Source organism: Esox lucius, chromosome 19 (genome assembly GCF_011004845.1).
Source record: "Esox lucius isolate fEsoLuc1 chromosome 19, fEsoLuc1.pri, whole genome shotgun sequence".
Lineage (NCBI taxonomy): Eukaryota > Metazoa > Chordata > Actinopteri > Esociformes > Esocidae > Esox > Esox lucius.
Window position 1 is genome coordinate 6,925,402 of NC_047587.1, and position 15,806 is coordinate 6,941,207.

Below are 15,806 nucleotides of genomic sequence, written 5' to 3' on the forward strand. Positions count from 1 at the left end.
AGCAACGCATTTACAGAATCGCTAAAGGAATTGCAGAATCCATAGCGTTATTATACCCTTTAGTCTTTAGTCCAACTACAATAATGTAAATGCTTACATAGATCAGTAGAATGTATGTTGTGGTAAATTACCTGTACCAACAGTATAGATATTCTTTCTTTGTTGAGGAATTAAAGTTATGCTTTGTAATTGAAAAACCCCTCCAGCAACCAGAGTCAATGCAAAACAAACCAATGAACCACAAAACACTCCTGAAAAAAATCACGCTAATCTGGTAACTAATGAAAAATCTCAGAAACATTAACATATTAATTGAGATTTCGACAACACCGCTGCGGCAGTGATGAGCGCATTCAAATGGAGCTTCAAGGAACGCTCAAGGAGCAGAATTAAATGAGAGGGAAAGAAGAAGATAACAGTACCGTCAGGACGTAAAACAGGGTCAGACCACACGCTTCTGGAGTGGAGAGAAAAAGCACTTATCTCAAACGAGAGAACCCACAGCTTATGTCACCAGCCCTTCCATTCAGGGGCTCTAGTGAATGATTGTTTGAGGAATGAAAAAGCCATCTTGGCGGCGGCGGGCGTGAAAGAGAGCGCCTGTTCTGAAGCATGGCCTTGCGTTGTCAAAGCCGCCAGGGTCACGGAGGTCAAGGGAATTATGATTTGACGAGCAACGGACCAATGTTTGAAACAATGATACAGCCTCTCTGCTCTTTGGAGAGGTGCATGGTTCCATATTCCCGGCTGACCTCTGGATAAAGCAACCCTTTCTTACAGCAATAATGAAACTGTATATATTTCTGAGGTGAGACATGAATGTTTTCTTAACAGGGGGGAGTATATGTGTCGTTTGGTTAGATAGGTACATCTTGGCAAGACAGAGGTATTTCTGTCAGTGAGCCTCACCTTGGCCTATCAAGTATGGCCATACTGCTTATTGTAGCTTTATCAGATGGGCTCAAGTGTGACAGATGATAAATGGATGCTGTAAAGGAGCATCACCAAAGAAAATGTTACAATATTCTGACCATGGTCACAGCATTCAGTACGGTTTAACCCACATATGCCACCAAACATGGGAAACAATGACTGGGTCAAAACACTGTACAGTTTGGGTATGTGTGTATAGAAACACTCACTCTGGCCAGGGAAACAGTGTCACTCTTCAGGGACAGCAGATCACAGCAGGCCAGTAGGTCTCCTCCATCACTCCGACAGGGATTGAGACTAAGTTCTGTAGTTAGACTGGGGTCTGTAGTAAGACTTAAACTGGGGTCTGTGGTAAAACTGGGGTCTGTGGTAAGACTGGGGTCTGTGGTAAGACTGGGGTCTGTGGCAAGACTGGGGTCTGTAGTAAGACTGGGGTCTGTAGTAAGACTGGGGTCTGTAGTTAGACTGGGGTCTGTAGTAAGACTGGGGTCTGTAGTTAGACTGGGGTCTGTAGTAAGACTGTGGTCTGTAGTTAGACTGGGGTCTGTTGTAAGACTGGGGTCTGTCGATAGACTGTGGTCTGTAGTTAGACTGGGGTCTGTTGTAAGACTGGGGTCTGTCGATAGACTGGGGTCTGTTGTAAGACTGGGTTCTGTGGTAAGACTGGGGTCTGTAGAAAGACTGGGGTCTGTAGTTAGACCAGGGTCTGTAGTAAGACTGGGGTCTGTAGTAAGACTGTGGTCTGTAGTTAGACTGGGGTCTGTAGTAAGACTGGGGTCTGTAGTAAGACTGGGGTCTGTAGTTAGACTGGGGTCTGTTGTAAGACTGGGGTCTGTAGTAAGACTGGGGTCTGTAGTAAGACTTAAACTGGGGTCTGTGGTAAAACTGGGGTCTGTGGTAAGACTGGGGTCTGTGGCAAAACTGGGGTCTGTAGTAAGACTGGGGTCTGTAGTAAGACTGGGGTCTGTAGTTAGACTGGGGTCTGTAGTAAGACTGGGGTCTGTAGTAAGACTGGGGTCTGTAGTTAGACTGGGGTCTGTAGTAAGACTGTGGTCTGTAGTTAGACTGGCGTCTGTTGTAAGACTGGGGTCTGTCGATAGACTGTGGTCTGTAGTTAGACTGGGGTCTGTTGTAAGACTGGGGTCTGTCGATAGACTGGGGTCTGTTGTAAGACTGGGTTCTGTGGTAAGACTGGGGTCTGTAGAAAGACTGGGGTCTGTAGTTAGACCAGGGTCTGTAGTAAGACTGGGGTCTGTAGTTAGACTGGGGTCTGTAGTAAGACTGGGGTCTGTAGTAAGACTGTGGTCTGTAGTTAGACTGGGGTCTGTAGTTAGACTGGGGTCTGTAGTAAGACTGGGGTCTGTAGTAAGACTGGGGTCTGTTGCAAGACTGGGGTCTGTAGTAAGACTGGGGTCTGTAGTAAGACTGTGGTCTGTAGTTAGACTGGGGTCTGTTGTAAGACTGGGGTCTGTAGTAAGACTGGGGCCTGTAGTTAGACTGGGACCGATCACCAGGTAATGTGGCTCCACTGGCCCCTTCACACTCTCTGTAACTGGGGTTGCTGCATCTCCTTGATTCACCATGGGGCACCGGCTCTGACAACAAAGAGAAAATACATTGTTGTCAATGGTTACACACACTCACACTTGCATGCATGTGTGTACACAAACACACATACACCTGGATACAATATTCCAAACTTCTTGATTTTAAGTATATTCCACTCTGCGGAGAGTTCTGGCTATGTTTTACACTGCAAGCGTTGTTTTTTTGGACAGAATATGTAGGCCAATATCTTCCCTTTAAATCCTTCTCAGATGTCGTTGTAATATGGACCTAAATATCAGATAGTAGGTTATGCAAATAAATTTGCCTTGAATGAACACAAGACTCATTTACCAAAAACAACAAGACAGAGAGCCACCGTCAGCACTCAACATGACATTATCCAGAACCATCGATTCCAATGAGAGGCGTATTTCAAATAGGCTTTAGTGTGTCACTGAATTATCATATGAGAGAGTGTTCACAACTCAGCAAAATATCTGCTTGTGTGAAAGTTACCTATGAAGGTACAAAATGAAGCACCTGTCTGGCCTGTTGGAAACAATTAGGCTGTAAGAGACAGCAGGCGGCAGGCAGCAGTTTAACATCTCGTTGTGCTGTGATTGTCCTTTAACTGTTCAGACTGCCGTCCCGCGAGAGCTAATTATCTAGACGATGCTAGCACACACACACACACGCACACAACACTTTAACATACTATTGTAATCAGGATAATTTTGATAGCATTTGGATAGAGACACCGTTTAAAGGTGGACTCTGTAACTACATAGATGCGGAAAGTAACCTGCACAGTCAATTTCTGTAACAATTTTGCCTGTGTTTCGGTCTGTGTATATGTACGTGTGTTTTTAGCGGGGTGGGGCACACACAGTTAGCGTGGTGTGACCGTATAAGAGTAGGGGCTTGCATTTCCTTCATCTCAAGATTTGCGGTGCTGCTAGTGGAAAAGTATTTTAGTGGAGTCTACATTTAGGACACGCATCAGTGTCTTTTTGATTCAGATCGGCCAGGAGAATACACCAACGACTGGTATAGCAACTCGGCCATTCAGTTACAGTAAAAAAGAAATACTGACATTGCATGCTGCAGGGATATATTATTCGTGAAACAGGTGAAGAGATTTGCACAGTTTGTGAAAGGATAATATCAGTGTTCTTGTTCGAACATAAAATGTCTTTAAACAACGAAAGGACTAACTTTCCTGAACTTTTCTGTTGAAATCTGTGATGAAGATGAAAGAGTTGCAGCCCCGTACATCAATGCTATTTAATTAACAACTGAGAGCAAGTAAATGATTCACTGGGTTTGTATTGGGAAGACAAATGCCACTAGAAAACAGATAAGACACATGTGACACAGGGGCGACTCTAATTGGTTCGGTGACTGTCAAATGCAATATATCAAAGTTTGCCCATTACACAGAGACCATTAACAAGGAGGGAACACAGATGTAAAGGACAGTATAAAGATGAGGAAGCAGGAGGAGATGATGATGTCAGCAAGCCTAGTTAAAAAAAACACACTGGATGTCACATAGTCAAAGACAGGCACCATAGTGATTTGCTATACCATGTCAACCCTAACCCAGAAAAAGGGATGAGAGCTCTAACTAAACGTGCCTCTCTGTGCTATAGCTAAATATTTGTCTTTTTTTTTTAGAATCTTCAAAGCATGTCACTAACATCAACATTATGCCAGTCCAGCCACAACAGAGAGCTCTTAAATCAAACCGTCTGGAAGTCAATGAGCTGAAAATATGGCTGATGATTCTAAAATAAAAAGCGGAAGAAAGCGGGCGGGACTTTATTTTAAACAAAAAAAAAAGAGCACTAATGGCAAAATGGCCTGAAGAACACTTCAAAAGTGGTCTTCAGGTGTTCATGCTGGAGATTCCTTTCTAGTATCCAGGCCAGAACCCATATTAGCACCAGACAGAAACCATTGGGCCTTCTTAGGGAGTTTTTCCTAGCCACTGAATTTCAACACTACTGTTGTTTGCTCCTTGGGGTTTAAGGCCGGGTGTCTCTGTAAAGCACTTTGTGACAACTGCTGTTGTAAAAAGGGCTTTATAAATAAATTTGATTGATTGATTGATCACCCAGAGGGATACATCATGGAATCCTTCTTGGTTCTGGGTAGTGCCATTCCACAGAGAACCAAAAAACGGGTTATTCTATAATAGATGTCTGTATAATATGTGCCAGAATTGGACCCAAAAGCTCTATTAATTCTATTAATTCTATTAATTCAGCCCACGGGTCAGAGTCACAGTCACAGTGATAACATTCAATCATCATTTAGGGTTAAAAAAACACTCCAGGACACTCTTAAACCTTTATGACTAAACACAGTGTGTAGAAATTATAATGGACATGTATATTTTCAAACAACTGCCCTTTTATCTGGACCACAACTTGCTGTTGAAAAAGAAATTGGTTCCCGAAAACAATCTGTGCTGCCACTTTGCTGAATCTTGAAATCCTGGCGTGGTCGTTGAGTAAAGATGATTGGCCACCCTGTCCTACAGGGACAGCAGAAAAACCCAAGGGGTTACTGAGATAAGGAGGTCTGAGGAGAGGGGGAGCTGGGACTGACTCTCTCCTTTTTCTCTCTGGATTGGCATCTCCCCATTTATTCCCGAGCAGCCAGTAGAATGTGTGTATAGGAGTGTTTGAGGCTGCCTGTGTGTGTGTGTGTGTTTGTGTGTGTGTATATAGCCAGTGGAGTGTGTGTTCCCCAGCAAACACTGAGGCCTGTAAATTGTTTATCAGACACTAATGCAGGAGCCTAATCCTATTTGCATTCATATTAGTTCCCCGTATCGCCATCTGAGGGAATTACTTATTCCAATTCTTCAGAGGGGTAAATAACTTTATGCATGATATCGGTACCTTCATAATTCAGATCGGTCAAGTCAATTTGATTTAAGTGCTCCTCAGCTCTGCCTTGTGTGAGGGAGAGGTTGTGAGGGAAACTTATTTGGATACGGGTCGGATCTCTGAACATGTACACATGAGAGCGGGTAATGGATTCTATCATAGGAGCCCTGTAAGAGGTGCTTACCCACAGTGTATCCTATGGCTGGGCTTGAAGCGCCATAGATTTAGGCTAGAAAACTACATTCTTCCCTGCTCTGTGTCAGTTGTCACGTTATAAGAGCAGTGTTGACCCTGTTCTAATTGCAAATTCATATTTTATAACAAAAAAAGTTTTTGTTTAGATAATACAGGAAGTTCAGCAACTGAATGAGACAAAATCTAGCTTCGAATTGAATATCCCTTAGTAACTAGAGATAAAAAAAAAAGTGTATTAGTGTATTGAATAATAAATCAGTCTTAGTGTATTGAATAAGGACACTAGCTGCATTTGATCAAATATATTTTTGATAATGTTCCTCTAATCAACGCTGTGATGAGTGAACCCAGGACATGAATGCCTAATTACCACCCTAAACCTAGATAAACAAGTACCAAACCAACAACGGAGACATACATCTGAATAATAAAAAGTCTCCAAATGGTTTAATGAAACAGAATACAGAGAGGACAGGTAAGAGAGAAAGAAAAGCTGTCAGAAAAGCTGGGCTTTGAACATGATCAGAGAACATAGTTTAAACAAGGAACAAAAGCAGGCAAATACAGAGAAGAAAGAAAGGGGGAGAGGAGGAGAAGACATTTGGTGGTGTGATTGGTGGCTGAGCGCTGAAGCTAGAGTGCTGTGGAACAGTACAGTGGAAACCCATGAATATCAATGAGTGCTGGAGATATTGTGCATATTATTATTTCCCATCAGGTATTGTCTCTTTACTCACCTCATCTGCCTGAGTGATCATCACAGCCGGGATACATCTGCCTTTCTCCTCCACCTCCTCCACCTCCTCATCCACCCAAGCCTCAGCCGTGCTGGTGTCCTGATCTGGGTTGACTTCTTGAACCTGTTCCTGACACTGGCGTGACCCAAGAGGTTGCTTTGGGTTCCGGTTTGGGTTCTGATCACGGATTGAGTCCTGTGCCTGATTCTGGTGCTCAGGTGACACCAGGCTATCGTGGTTCGGTGCTGGGCACGCACATAGACTCTTCCGCCAGTCCTGAAACTGGCTTGGCGTCATGGGCTCTGAAGGCTTCGACATTCCCTGAATGCCCGGCTGAGTATCCTGGAGCCGAGGTTCCTCTGAGGGACACACTGTCGTCGTGCAAAATGGCACCCTACGAGTGGAACGCAAGATACACAGATCAAAGCATACACAGATACATATGTGTGCGTGCTGACACTGACACACACACACAAACACACACACACACACACACATGCACACACCTACAAACACACACACACTTTAAAGTCCAGTAGTTTTGTTAAAAGGAAGGTGTTCTCCGATGAGGTGTATTACTAAGCATCCTAAACTTTTCGATCCCTGGCCATTCTTGTGGTGTTAACCATCAGCCCTTACAGTGAAGTCCTTTCATTAGCCCAGGAAATGTACTAACGTCCCTCATGCTAAACACATAAATCCCATGAGTAGTAATTATGGTTGAGGGTGGCTAACAAGGATTACATTTTATACTGTAACAACTATTTTTAAAAGGAATATATTTTTTGATTAATTAAAACCACTGTCTTACAAGTAACCTCTTGTCATTTGCCCTCCAGGCTAAGCTAATTTGTAAAGAATGAGGGGAAAAGAAGGTTTTGCTTTCATCTGCTTAATTATCTCCGCAAAACAAACCAGCACCACAGAGACTAAGGAGGAATTAAATGATGAATTAGAACTGTGAATCATAAACTTTGTCCCTGCAATTTGTTTACATACCTTTAAGGCTGTTGAAAGGAAAATTGTATTATATGGTGTGTCAGGATTATTAAAATAGTCATATAAACAAACACATGTTAGGTCACTAGCTGGTGTCGAGCTAACGGTAAACAACAGATGCATTGGCTTAATTCAAATTCATTCAGAACGCAGCAACATGTGCAAAATAGTGAAAACACACAGAAAATATACCTTTACACCTTTAAAGCCCCTGGATTGATTGCCTGTTTGTTTTAGATTTCTTTATGTTTTAAGCATTATGTGGCCATGAATGAATGCAAGGGCCTGGACTGTCCCAAAGATCCTCTGGCACTCGCCCTTTAGTTGTTCCTAGGTCAGAACCAAAGCGTTTGGTGGGGCCTCTTTCAGCCACTATGGTCCTCTCCTTTCTGAAAGCCCGTTAGAATTTCTTCACGTCGTACCATCAGTTTTATTCTCTGATCAAATGTTATCATACTGTTTTTTTCCTCTTTAGTTTTCTGTGTTCTGAGCTTTTAGTTTGTCTAGTTTCATTGCTTCCTATTTGTTTAGCACTTATAATTGCATTACATGCGGATAAATACCTTTAAAAAAGTTTGATTGGATTTTACAGGATTTGATAGAATATCATACAGCAGCTGTTTAGAAATGGAACACCAGCATTCCACATGTATTCCGGGCCTCTAAGTTACAGCCTATCCAACACTGTAGCGGCGCTTAAAAGACGCGAGCCTCCATTATGCGGCGGCACCTCAGCTCCAACATTTCAAGACAGTGCAGTGCATTAGTGAGGGCTGCTTAAAAGTGTGAAAATGCCACCTCTAATCTGTTCAACCCATCTGTACTCTGTAAGATGAGAAACTGCATATGAGCTACAAACGATCATGCCCGTCAACTGCACCATTTCCCTCTGCACAAACACACATACACACACACACACACACACACATACACACACACACACACACATAAACACACACACACATACACATAAACACACACTCAAACCCAACACCAACCGCACCATCTCCCTCGGCAGCAATAAGCAGTGCGGTCATGCTTATGATTTGCTTAGAGAGACTCCTTAAGGAGGAGACTTTTCACATTGCTCAGGCTTCATTATGCTCAATCAATATTCGTTTAGTGTCTCCAGGTTATTGACTTCTTTTCAAATGAAAGGTACTCTCTCTCTCTCTCTCTTTTCAGGTTCATTCTGGTAATTAGTTGTGTCATTGAGAAGGGAACATTACCCTAATCTCTTTTCCCAGGCATATTAAAAGTCTACTGTAAATCATGTTGTTCGTCTTTAACACTTTATATAAAACGTAAGACCCACCACTTATTCCTGCAGTCACAGATAAATCAGGGGGAGAACAGACTCATTTGAGCATCAATATTTTAACGCTTCACTGTACAACAGCAGCATTTCCATCCAGAAACAAAAACACAGAGAACAGAAGGGTTTACGTTTCTACACAGCCTTGTTCAACAAGAGCTTCAATATTTTCCACGTACAGCTTTATGATAATCATTTAATCTCCAGTTAACAGGCCAGGGACAGGGAATGTGCACAGAAGAGCTCACCTGTGAGTCCATGCCACTACTTCTTGCTGGGACGTTGATGTGGCCTTCGTCTAAAGACAAAGCGACTAGCAGGGAGCAGCAACATCATCTCTTCTGGCTTTTACTCATAAGACAATGACAGAGACTGGCCATACGCCCTGGGCCCCAGTGTGAAAGTGACGTCGGTTAAGCCATCCACTCTAATTATAGTAACTAACAAGATTAACTTATCCACGCACACAGGTTTAAGGCCAGAGTATGTTCAACTGTTCAGGGTTGTGTTCACAATAGAAGTACAGTAAGCATGGGCCACAGCAATCTAAACCTGTTTAGGCTTTAATTCAAAGCATCTATCTTTTGATTGAAATCACTTGGCGTATGGTCCAGAAAAGTTCTGTCCCACTATGATACTTATGATAAAGGACTATTATGGAACCTCCATTGATGTTGATGTACATCCTATTCATTGGCCTGATGAAAAAAGTGAGAAGTATACCTGCCACTGTTAGCAAAATAATCTATAGATTATAAAGCAAATGTCATTTCTAGCTAGCTTTCAGTTGATAATTCACCACCCATTTGAAAGATAATTGTTTACTCTCCTTAGAAGGTTCTACGCTTTAAAATGCAGCCTGACTGAAGTGCAGAAATTCAGCACTTGGACATCTTTCTGAATGTGCAGCCTCATTATATAGCTGTCCATTAAACTTCTCTCTTTACAATCATACCTTCACAATCATATTCTGGGTCAAAACTATTATGCACAAACATCAAGAAAGAAAGCAAAAAGACAAAACGCTTTAAACAATATCTAAGCATATTGCCTACAACAATTATTTTGTTACTCATCAGTAAATCTGCTTTTATTTTAATGTTTTTATGTTTCTTATTCAATTAAACAATATACTATTTAGATATCTGTAATTGTGATATACGCTATATTGTGATATAGCCTATATTGTGATATATATAGAATGGTAAAAAAATGAATATATAAACAAAAACATTTTGAGTAAGCCTGTCAGCAGAGGATAGACTTAGAGACTTTTCAAATAATTATGTCTCCCTATCCAAACCTGAAATGTGTTTTATTGAAATGTTAATAAAGAATGTAAATGTAAACAAACACTAAAGACTTATAACAAGATAAAAACTGTAAGTTAGTCATTCTTAACATCCATAGATCTGTCTGAGGATTTGATAATGTTTATAAATAATCCAGATTGTCACTTTAATCTGGAGCACAGTTTGTGAAAAAATAATGAATCTATTGTTGGATCTTCTTTGTATTACAATAATATATTTGTATGGCCTATGCTACAGACACAAAAATATAATTTGAAGATACTGACCTGCTTCCATCTCCATAATAGTAATGTGTATGAGTTTTTTTCGATGTAACTATATATCCAGGTAAAATCATCCACAAACCCACGTTCTGGTTTTTGTTAAGGGTTTAGGGCAAAAGTAACAACTTGAGTTGGGGTTAAGGTTTAGTATTGTCAAGTTAAGTTTAAGATTAGCGTTAGGCATTAGGGCTAGGTAAAGTTTAGGCATAATTGTTAGATTATTGACGTTAGAGTTAAAGAATAGGGAACATGGATTTCTGGGTCAGCTATAGGTCTCAGGTCACCTTAAGGATAGAAAGACAAAGATGTATGAACATGTGTATGTTTGTGCTCAGGTATTAGTTTGATTGATTGTGTGGACCCACAAATCCCTTCTCAGATTGTCAAACAAGGAACATTTCACCAGTGGGAACTTTTTGTCCGTCCATGAAGAAAAAATACTATTTTGGGCTAAGACATTTAGTTAAAAGTTGCAATTGTGGGTAGGTTGAAATCAGAGGGTTTGCGGTCAGGAATAGGTCATGATCATTGTTAGATATATGTTTATGGGTTAGAGATATAATTTTGAATGAAATACGTGTTTGGGTCCCCACAAGGATAGTAAAATAAAGCTGGGTGTTTATGTGCGCGCGTGGGGGTGGAGCTGACAACCATAGAACTCTTTTTTTTCTTCAGCTGAATTCCTCTTGCTGGAGGAGCGCTCGCCTCAGAATACTGAATTTACACGGCCTGACAGGTTGTGCGCGTCGACAAAACGTTCCGCTGGAAGGCTGCATGCACACAACTTCCCGAGACAACTTGCGGCAACAAGAAACTATACGAGGCAAAAGTTCGCAATGTTATTGAATGGATTATTTATTTCTCAAATGCGAACACTAAGGGAAAGGGACTATACTCAAATGTGAGTTCCCATGCGCTTTTCTTGTGTGTGCAGCTAGGGCGAAAGCGTACAAGTGGCCCTAAGTGGCTGACTTTAGGAGGTCACTCACCATGGCGTATCCTCAGGGCTTTCTCTTTCAACCTTCGGTTTCTCTGGCTCTCCATTCATGTCCTCCGTTCGGTTCCAGTGTGATTTTAGGAGGACCGAGGACGGAAGAGCTTGGTCGGTCGTCTTCAGGGTCTGCCTTCGCACCCTACGCGGGATCACCGGCGTTCAATGGTTCATCGCATGGCTTCAACTCTCACCTCCAGTATAGCGGAGAGCAGAGGGCGGCACTGAACTCGTTTGTGGTGAATAAATATTTTACTGTTAAATAATTATGCACTTTAACCACTCGGTATCGGAATCATTATAGTAAAAATGAAATAAAAAGAGAGGTGCCATTCGTTTACTTTTCGAAGGCCTGAAAAGTAAACGAATGGCAAACGAAATTTGTGTCCACAATTTGTAACGAGTTGACTCAAGTGTTGCCTTTTGATATGGCAAATTCTCTATTGAGGTTTAATAACGTGTTATTCTTAAATACACATTTATAATGACAGCTTTTCGTAATTAATAAGAAGTAATGCAAATATGTCTTTCAATTATTTTAAGTATGTACTATTTTATTCGAAATCGTGTCAAATAACCTATGCCTGTACAATAAATGTATTTGGAAATCTGGATATTATCAGTACAATTGGAAAAAATAGTGTCTGGAAATGGCCATGACTTTGGTCAACTCGTGTCGTTGTCTTTTTAGGGTTCTGCGTATGATCCTTCAGCGGGCATCACCGGTTCTTTGGACTATCACCCGTTTGGCGGTGCATTGGGCCCCTATCCATATGGAGACCCTGCGTACCGGAAAAATGCTACAAGGGATGCGACTGCCACGCTCAAAGCGTGGCTAAATGAACACCGCAAAAACCCCTACCCCACCAAGGGCGAGAAGATCATGCTTGCCATCATCACCAAGATGACCCTCACCCAAGTGTCTACCTGGTTTGCCAACGCCAGAAGACGGTTGAAGAAGGAAAACAAAATGACCTGGACTCCTAGGAATAGAAGTGAGGATGAAGAAGAGGATGATAACATTGACCTGGAGAAGAATGACGACGACGACGAGCCTATCAAGCCCACAACGGAAAGTGGAAAAAATGAAGCAGGTCAGTTTGAAGTTACTTTTTCAATAATTATGTAATCTTGCATTTCCTGTCAGCCATTTAATAGCTTTTGAAAGTTGTCAAAACAAAATATTCATCTATTTCTTTGTATTTGAATGAATGTTAGCTTAAAGGCATACATTGATTCTTGCTTGGAATTGTGAGTAGTCCTCCGAACGCTTTTCGTTTAATAATTTATTCTATCTTCATGCAGCTGGACAGCCTCCAAATCCAGTAGGATTCCCCTGTGAGAAATACAAATTGGACAATAGCAGCAATGACATGGAACCTGTCTTAACTGATCCGGATTTAAAGGACCACGGGGACAGGAGAGTGCCGGAGATGACGGGGTCCGCCACCGCATCTCCCCGAAACGTGCAAGCCGGAGCGGAGAGAGATTCAGACTCAGCGGACACGGCAAGTCCACCTCCACCGAGACGTAATGACTCAGGCACCTCCAGCAACGCCTCATCCGTTATTCACTCGCCTGTTCCGGCGCCAAAACCTAAACTGTGGTCGCTTGCGGAGATAGCAACTTCTTCAGACAAATGTAAAGGATGTAGCGATGGCTCTCAGACCATGTCCGGACAATTACGCACAGAGATTCCTGCTTGTGTGTCGTCTCCATCTCGAGGCGCTCCTCAGAATCCTTTCCCACACAGCGCAGCCCTCTCAAGACATGTCTATTATACTTCTCCCTTTTTCCAGGGTTACTCAAATTATCATGGCACTTTTGGACACCTGCACAGCCCCGGATCCAACGTTGGGTCAGCGACACATCTGAATGGATTACATCAAACTATGTTACACCGAGCCGAGGCCCTGGCAAGAGAAAGCAAAGCCAGGAGCCACACACAAATAGATGTGTGTAAAGACTTGAGATATGAACTGAAGAAAGGTATGACACATGTTTAGCCTGTGTTCTATTTGGTAAGCTATAAGCTGTGTATAGACATTTATTTATTATCCAACTGGGAAAATAAAGGATATATTCAGTGGGGGAAACCAGCTGAGCTGAAAATGGAAACATTGAAAATGAGTATTCTGGCAAGTCCCTAAAACGTCAATGAACAATTATTTAGGAGTATGAAGTTTGAATTATTATGATTTGTTAAATTTTTTAAAGGATCATGTTTGATCTTTGGAGAAAGTGAATTGTATTTGTCAAAACGCGTGGTGAATAATTGTTCATTAAAGGAGACTAGTTTTATTGTAGTCTTTTTGAAAAGCGTGTTGCTTTGTCATTTGTAATACCTTGGTCGTAAAGTTACGTAAAATATAAAAATGTATCAGTTTAATTTAAGTTATTGCATAGCATACTTCAATGGTTGCCATTTGTGCTTTTTCAAATACGGTTATACGAATCATGAGACGCACACAACTTCACACAGAAACCACTTGAAACAACTGTGAAAAATGTAGCCTAATCCCAATATACAAATGCTTCAGTTTGTTTTTATTTATTTTGAGCAGAGAGGAAATTAACTTTGATAACAACACAAAATATTATTCGTAAAACCAGGCATATATCCTGTTTTTTATTTTTAATATCAGCAGTTAAGAGGCTTACATATTCCGAGGCCATCTTCAAGGAATTATGTGTGTTAATTCAAATCTGTAGTTCCCCTGCATTAGGAGATTTCTCTTGATCCTGGAATTGCAAAAGCCAAACAGCAGCTATCAGTGTATACTGCTAAACTCTGTGTACTAAGTTCTCAATAACTTAGAAGGCTATGTAATCCCCAAAGTATTCAAAGCAATTCCATGTTTTTTTTAGGATGCTCATTTTTTTCATGTTTTTCTGCATGAGTCATTTTGCTCCAAAGCGGATAGAAAGGATAACTAACAGAGAAAATTGTATGAAACTTCATACATACATTTAGTCTGTGTCTATGTTCGTTTATCTATGTAAGTCTAAACATTTAATAAGATGTGCTGTAGCGCGAAAAAACACCTTATCATCTTATACAAACCTATAAAATCATGAACACATTTTAAATGAATACGTTTATTCTTCTATTTTCAGCAGGATGTAATAACAAAGCTTTTTGTCTTGGATTACGTAAAAAGATATGATGCGAATGCGATACGAATTGTGCATGGTATCTGTTTGACAGTCAACTCAAACAGACTGATCATTAATCATAAAGACAAAATTTGACAATTTCGTTCAAGTCCTGGATATCCACATGTTTTATAAAATGTTTCCTAGATCACACACAGCTAGAGAAATGACAGCCCAAAGGCCAAACCCGTCCACCCCAACATGTAAACAAGGAGTAATATCCTATAAATCCGTGTTTAGAAATAAAACATGTTTGAGCAGTGCTTGATGGACATTTTACCTTATATGCGTGGCCTTAATATTTCTATTTGTGAACTTAGTGCATATCACTTATATGAAGATTCTCCTTAATAGAAAACAATATTCTAAAAACCTTTCTGAGTTGGATATGAGAAATCAAGATACAACCTCAGTTTTTCTTTAGGAGCATTTATCTGTATAAATTGGTCAGTTGCATTCAACAGACAAAAACATTCTTGAAAAAGAAAAATTGACAGTGAATTGTTTGATTGACTATGAGTTCCATATGTCTGTCTTTCCCAGCTGTGCTGTGCATCCAGGCTAAACACCGGCAGACACCAGACGCTGCTGGGGCATATCTCTGAACCAGTGTGAGGTCCACTCCGCATGTGATAACCCCAAGGACTACCAGATGTTTGAATCTAATATAACCTAGCCCCCTGCCACGCAGTTCCTTCGCCCTCTTGTCTCCTTTCCCTCTCTCCTTCTTCCATCTTTCCAATTATTTCCATCTTCTCATCTTCCCCTCGTTCCAGAAGTCGTACTAAGTGTTCTTCTGTGAGGCAAAACACCGGAGTGAACGGCCTAGTCTCTGAGGGCTGAGGTAATGTTCTGCCTCAAACCATGCTTTCCCTGCCCATATCAAAGAAAAAACGCAATTTATTTAAAAATATTAATAGGAACAATAGTCAGTTGTAAGACTTGTATTATAATAGCACCTTTCAAATTTTCGCTCTGCATTGTAAATAATTTCCTTGCGCATCAACCTCAGACATTACAGATTTGTGGCGGTTAAAGCCCCTTTCCCTTGATTTGCTGCACCCGGTGAGTTGGAGTAAGGTTAGAACAAAACCCTGCACACCCAGTAGCTAGGCGAGCAGATACGGCAGGATACCACTGAGACAGTAAAATAGATGTCTGTAGCAGTTACTTTGTCTGGAGCGCCGCCTTGTGCCAATGAAAGGTGCTGCAGCCCTGGTCACAGCAAAGCAAAAACCGCCAACATTCCCCACAGAATGTTGACTAGGTGAAGTAACGGCATTAAAGTATCATTTTGTAAAATGCAAGGTGCAAGCTGCAAAAATGTAATATATATATATATTAAAAAAAAGGTATCCAAAAAAGTATTAAAGAAACATGAAAATGAACAGAATAGCATGAGATCAGAGAGGCTTGGCAGTATATTGCATCCACTTCAGGGTGGCAATATTGGGTCTGT

The 15,806-nt window shown here is 41.2% G+C and overlaps 2 protein-coding genes across 8 annotated transcripts in view; one reads left to right on the plus strand and one right to left on the minus strand.

Annotated features, from left to right (window-relative positions):
* LOC105018163 (pheromone-regulated protein PRM7) overlaps positions 1 to 9,003 on the minus strand; it is a 39,333-nt gene extending 30,330 nt beyond the window's left edge. For all 6 annotated transcript variants that reach the window (XM_034288409.1, XM_034288406.1, XM_034288405.1 and 3 more), the window contains exons 1-3: positions 8,873 to 9,003; positions 6,311 to 6,704; positions 1,143 to 2,528 (exon numbers count right to left, since the gene is read on the minus strand). In XM_034288409.1, coding sequence (XP_034144300.1) covers positions 1,143 to 2,528; positions 6,311 to 6,628 — 1,704 coding nt within the window. In that variant the 5' untranslated portion in view covers positions 6,629 to 6,704; positions 8,873 to 9,003. The remainder of the gene's footprint in view (positions 1 to 1,142; positions 2,529 to 6,310; positions 6,705 to 8,872) is intronic.
* A 1,903-nt stretch (positions 9,004 to 10,906) lies between these two features.
* Positions 10,907 to 15,638, plus strand: irx5b (iroquois homeobox 5b). 2 transcript variants are annotated; one of them, XM_010883386.3, is made up of 5 exons: positions 10,907 to 11,101; positions 11,268 to 11,430; positions 11,883 to 12,285; positions 12,497 to 13,180; positions 14,891 to 15,638. In XM_010883386.3, exons 1-5 carry the CDS (start codon positions 11,037 to 11,039, stop codon positions 14,950 to 14,952), a joined length of 1,377 nt encoding a protein of 458 aa, XP_010881688.1. In that variant the 5' UTR covers positions 10,907 to 11,036; the 3' UTR covers positions 14,953 to 15,638. The 2 variants fall into 2 exon arrangements, with proteins under 2 accessions (XP_010881688.1, XP_019912318.1); XM_020056759.2 differs by having other exon boundaries at positions 10,907 to 11,430.
* Positions 15,639 to 15,806: the final 168 nt, after the last annotated feature.

What these genes read in the sequence shown, in the direction of transcription:
- irx5b (XM_020056759.2), top strand. Translation starts at nt 11,191, where the DNA reads ATGGCGTATCCTCAGGGCTTTCTCTTTCAACCTTCGGTTTCTCTGGCT. An exon ending in CGGCACTGAACTCGTTTGTG is followed by an intron (nt 11,431 to 11,882) that starts GTGAATAAATAT and finishes TTGTCTTTTTAG; the next exon opens with GGTTCTGCGTATGATCCTTC. An exon ending in GAGATATGAACTGAAGAAAG is followed by an intron (nt 13,181 to 14,890) that starts GTATGACACATG and finishes TGTCTTTCCCAG; the next exon opens with CTGTGCTGTGCATCCAGGCT.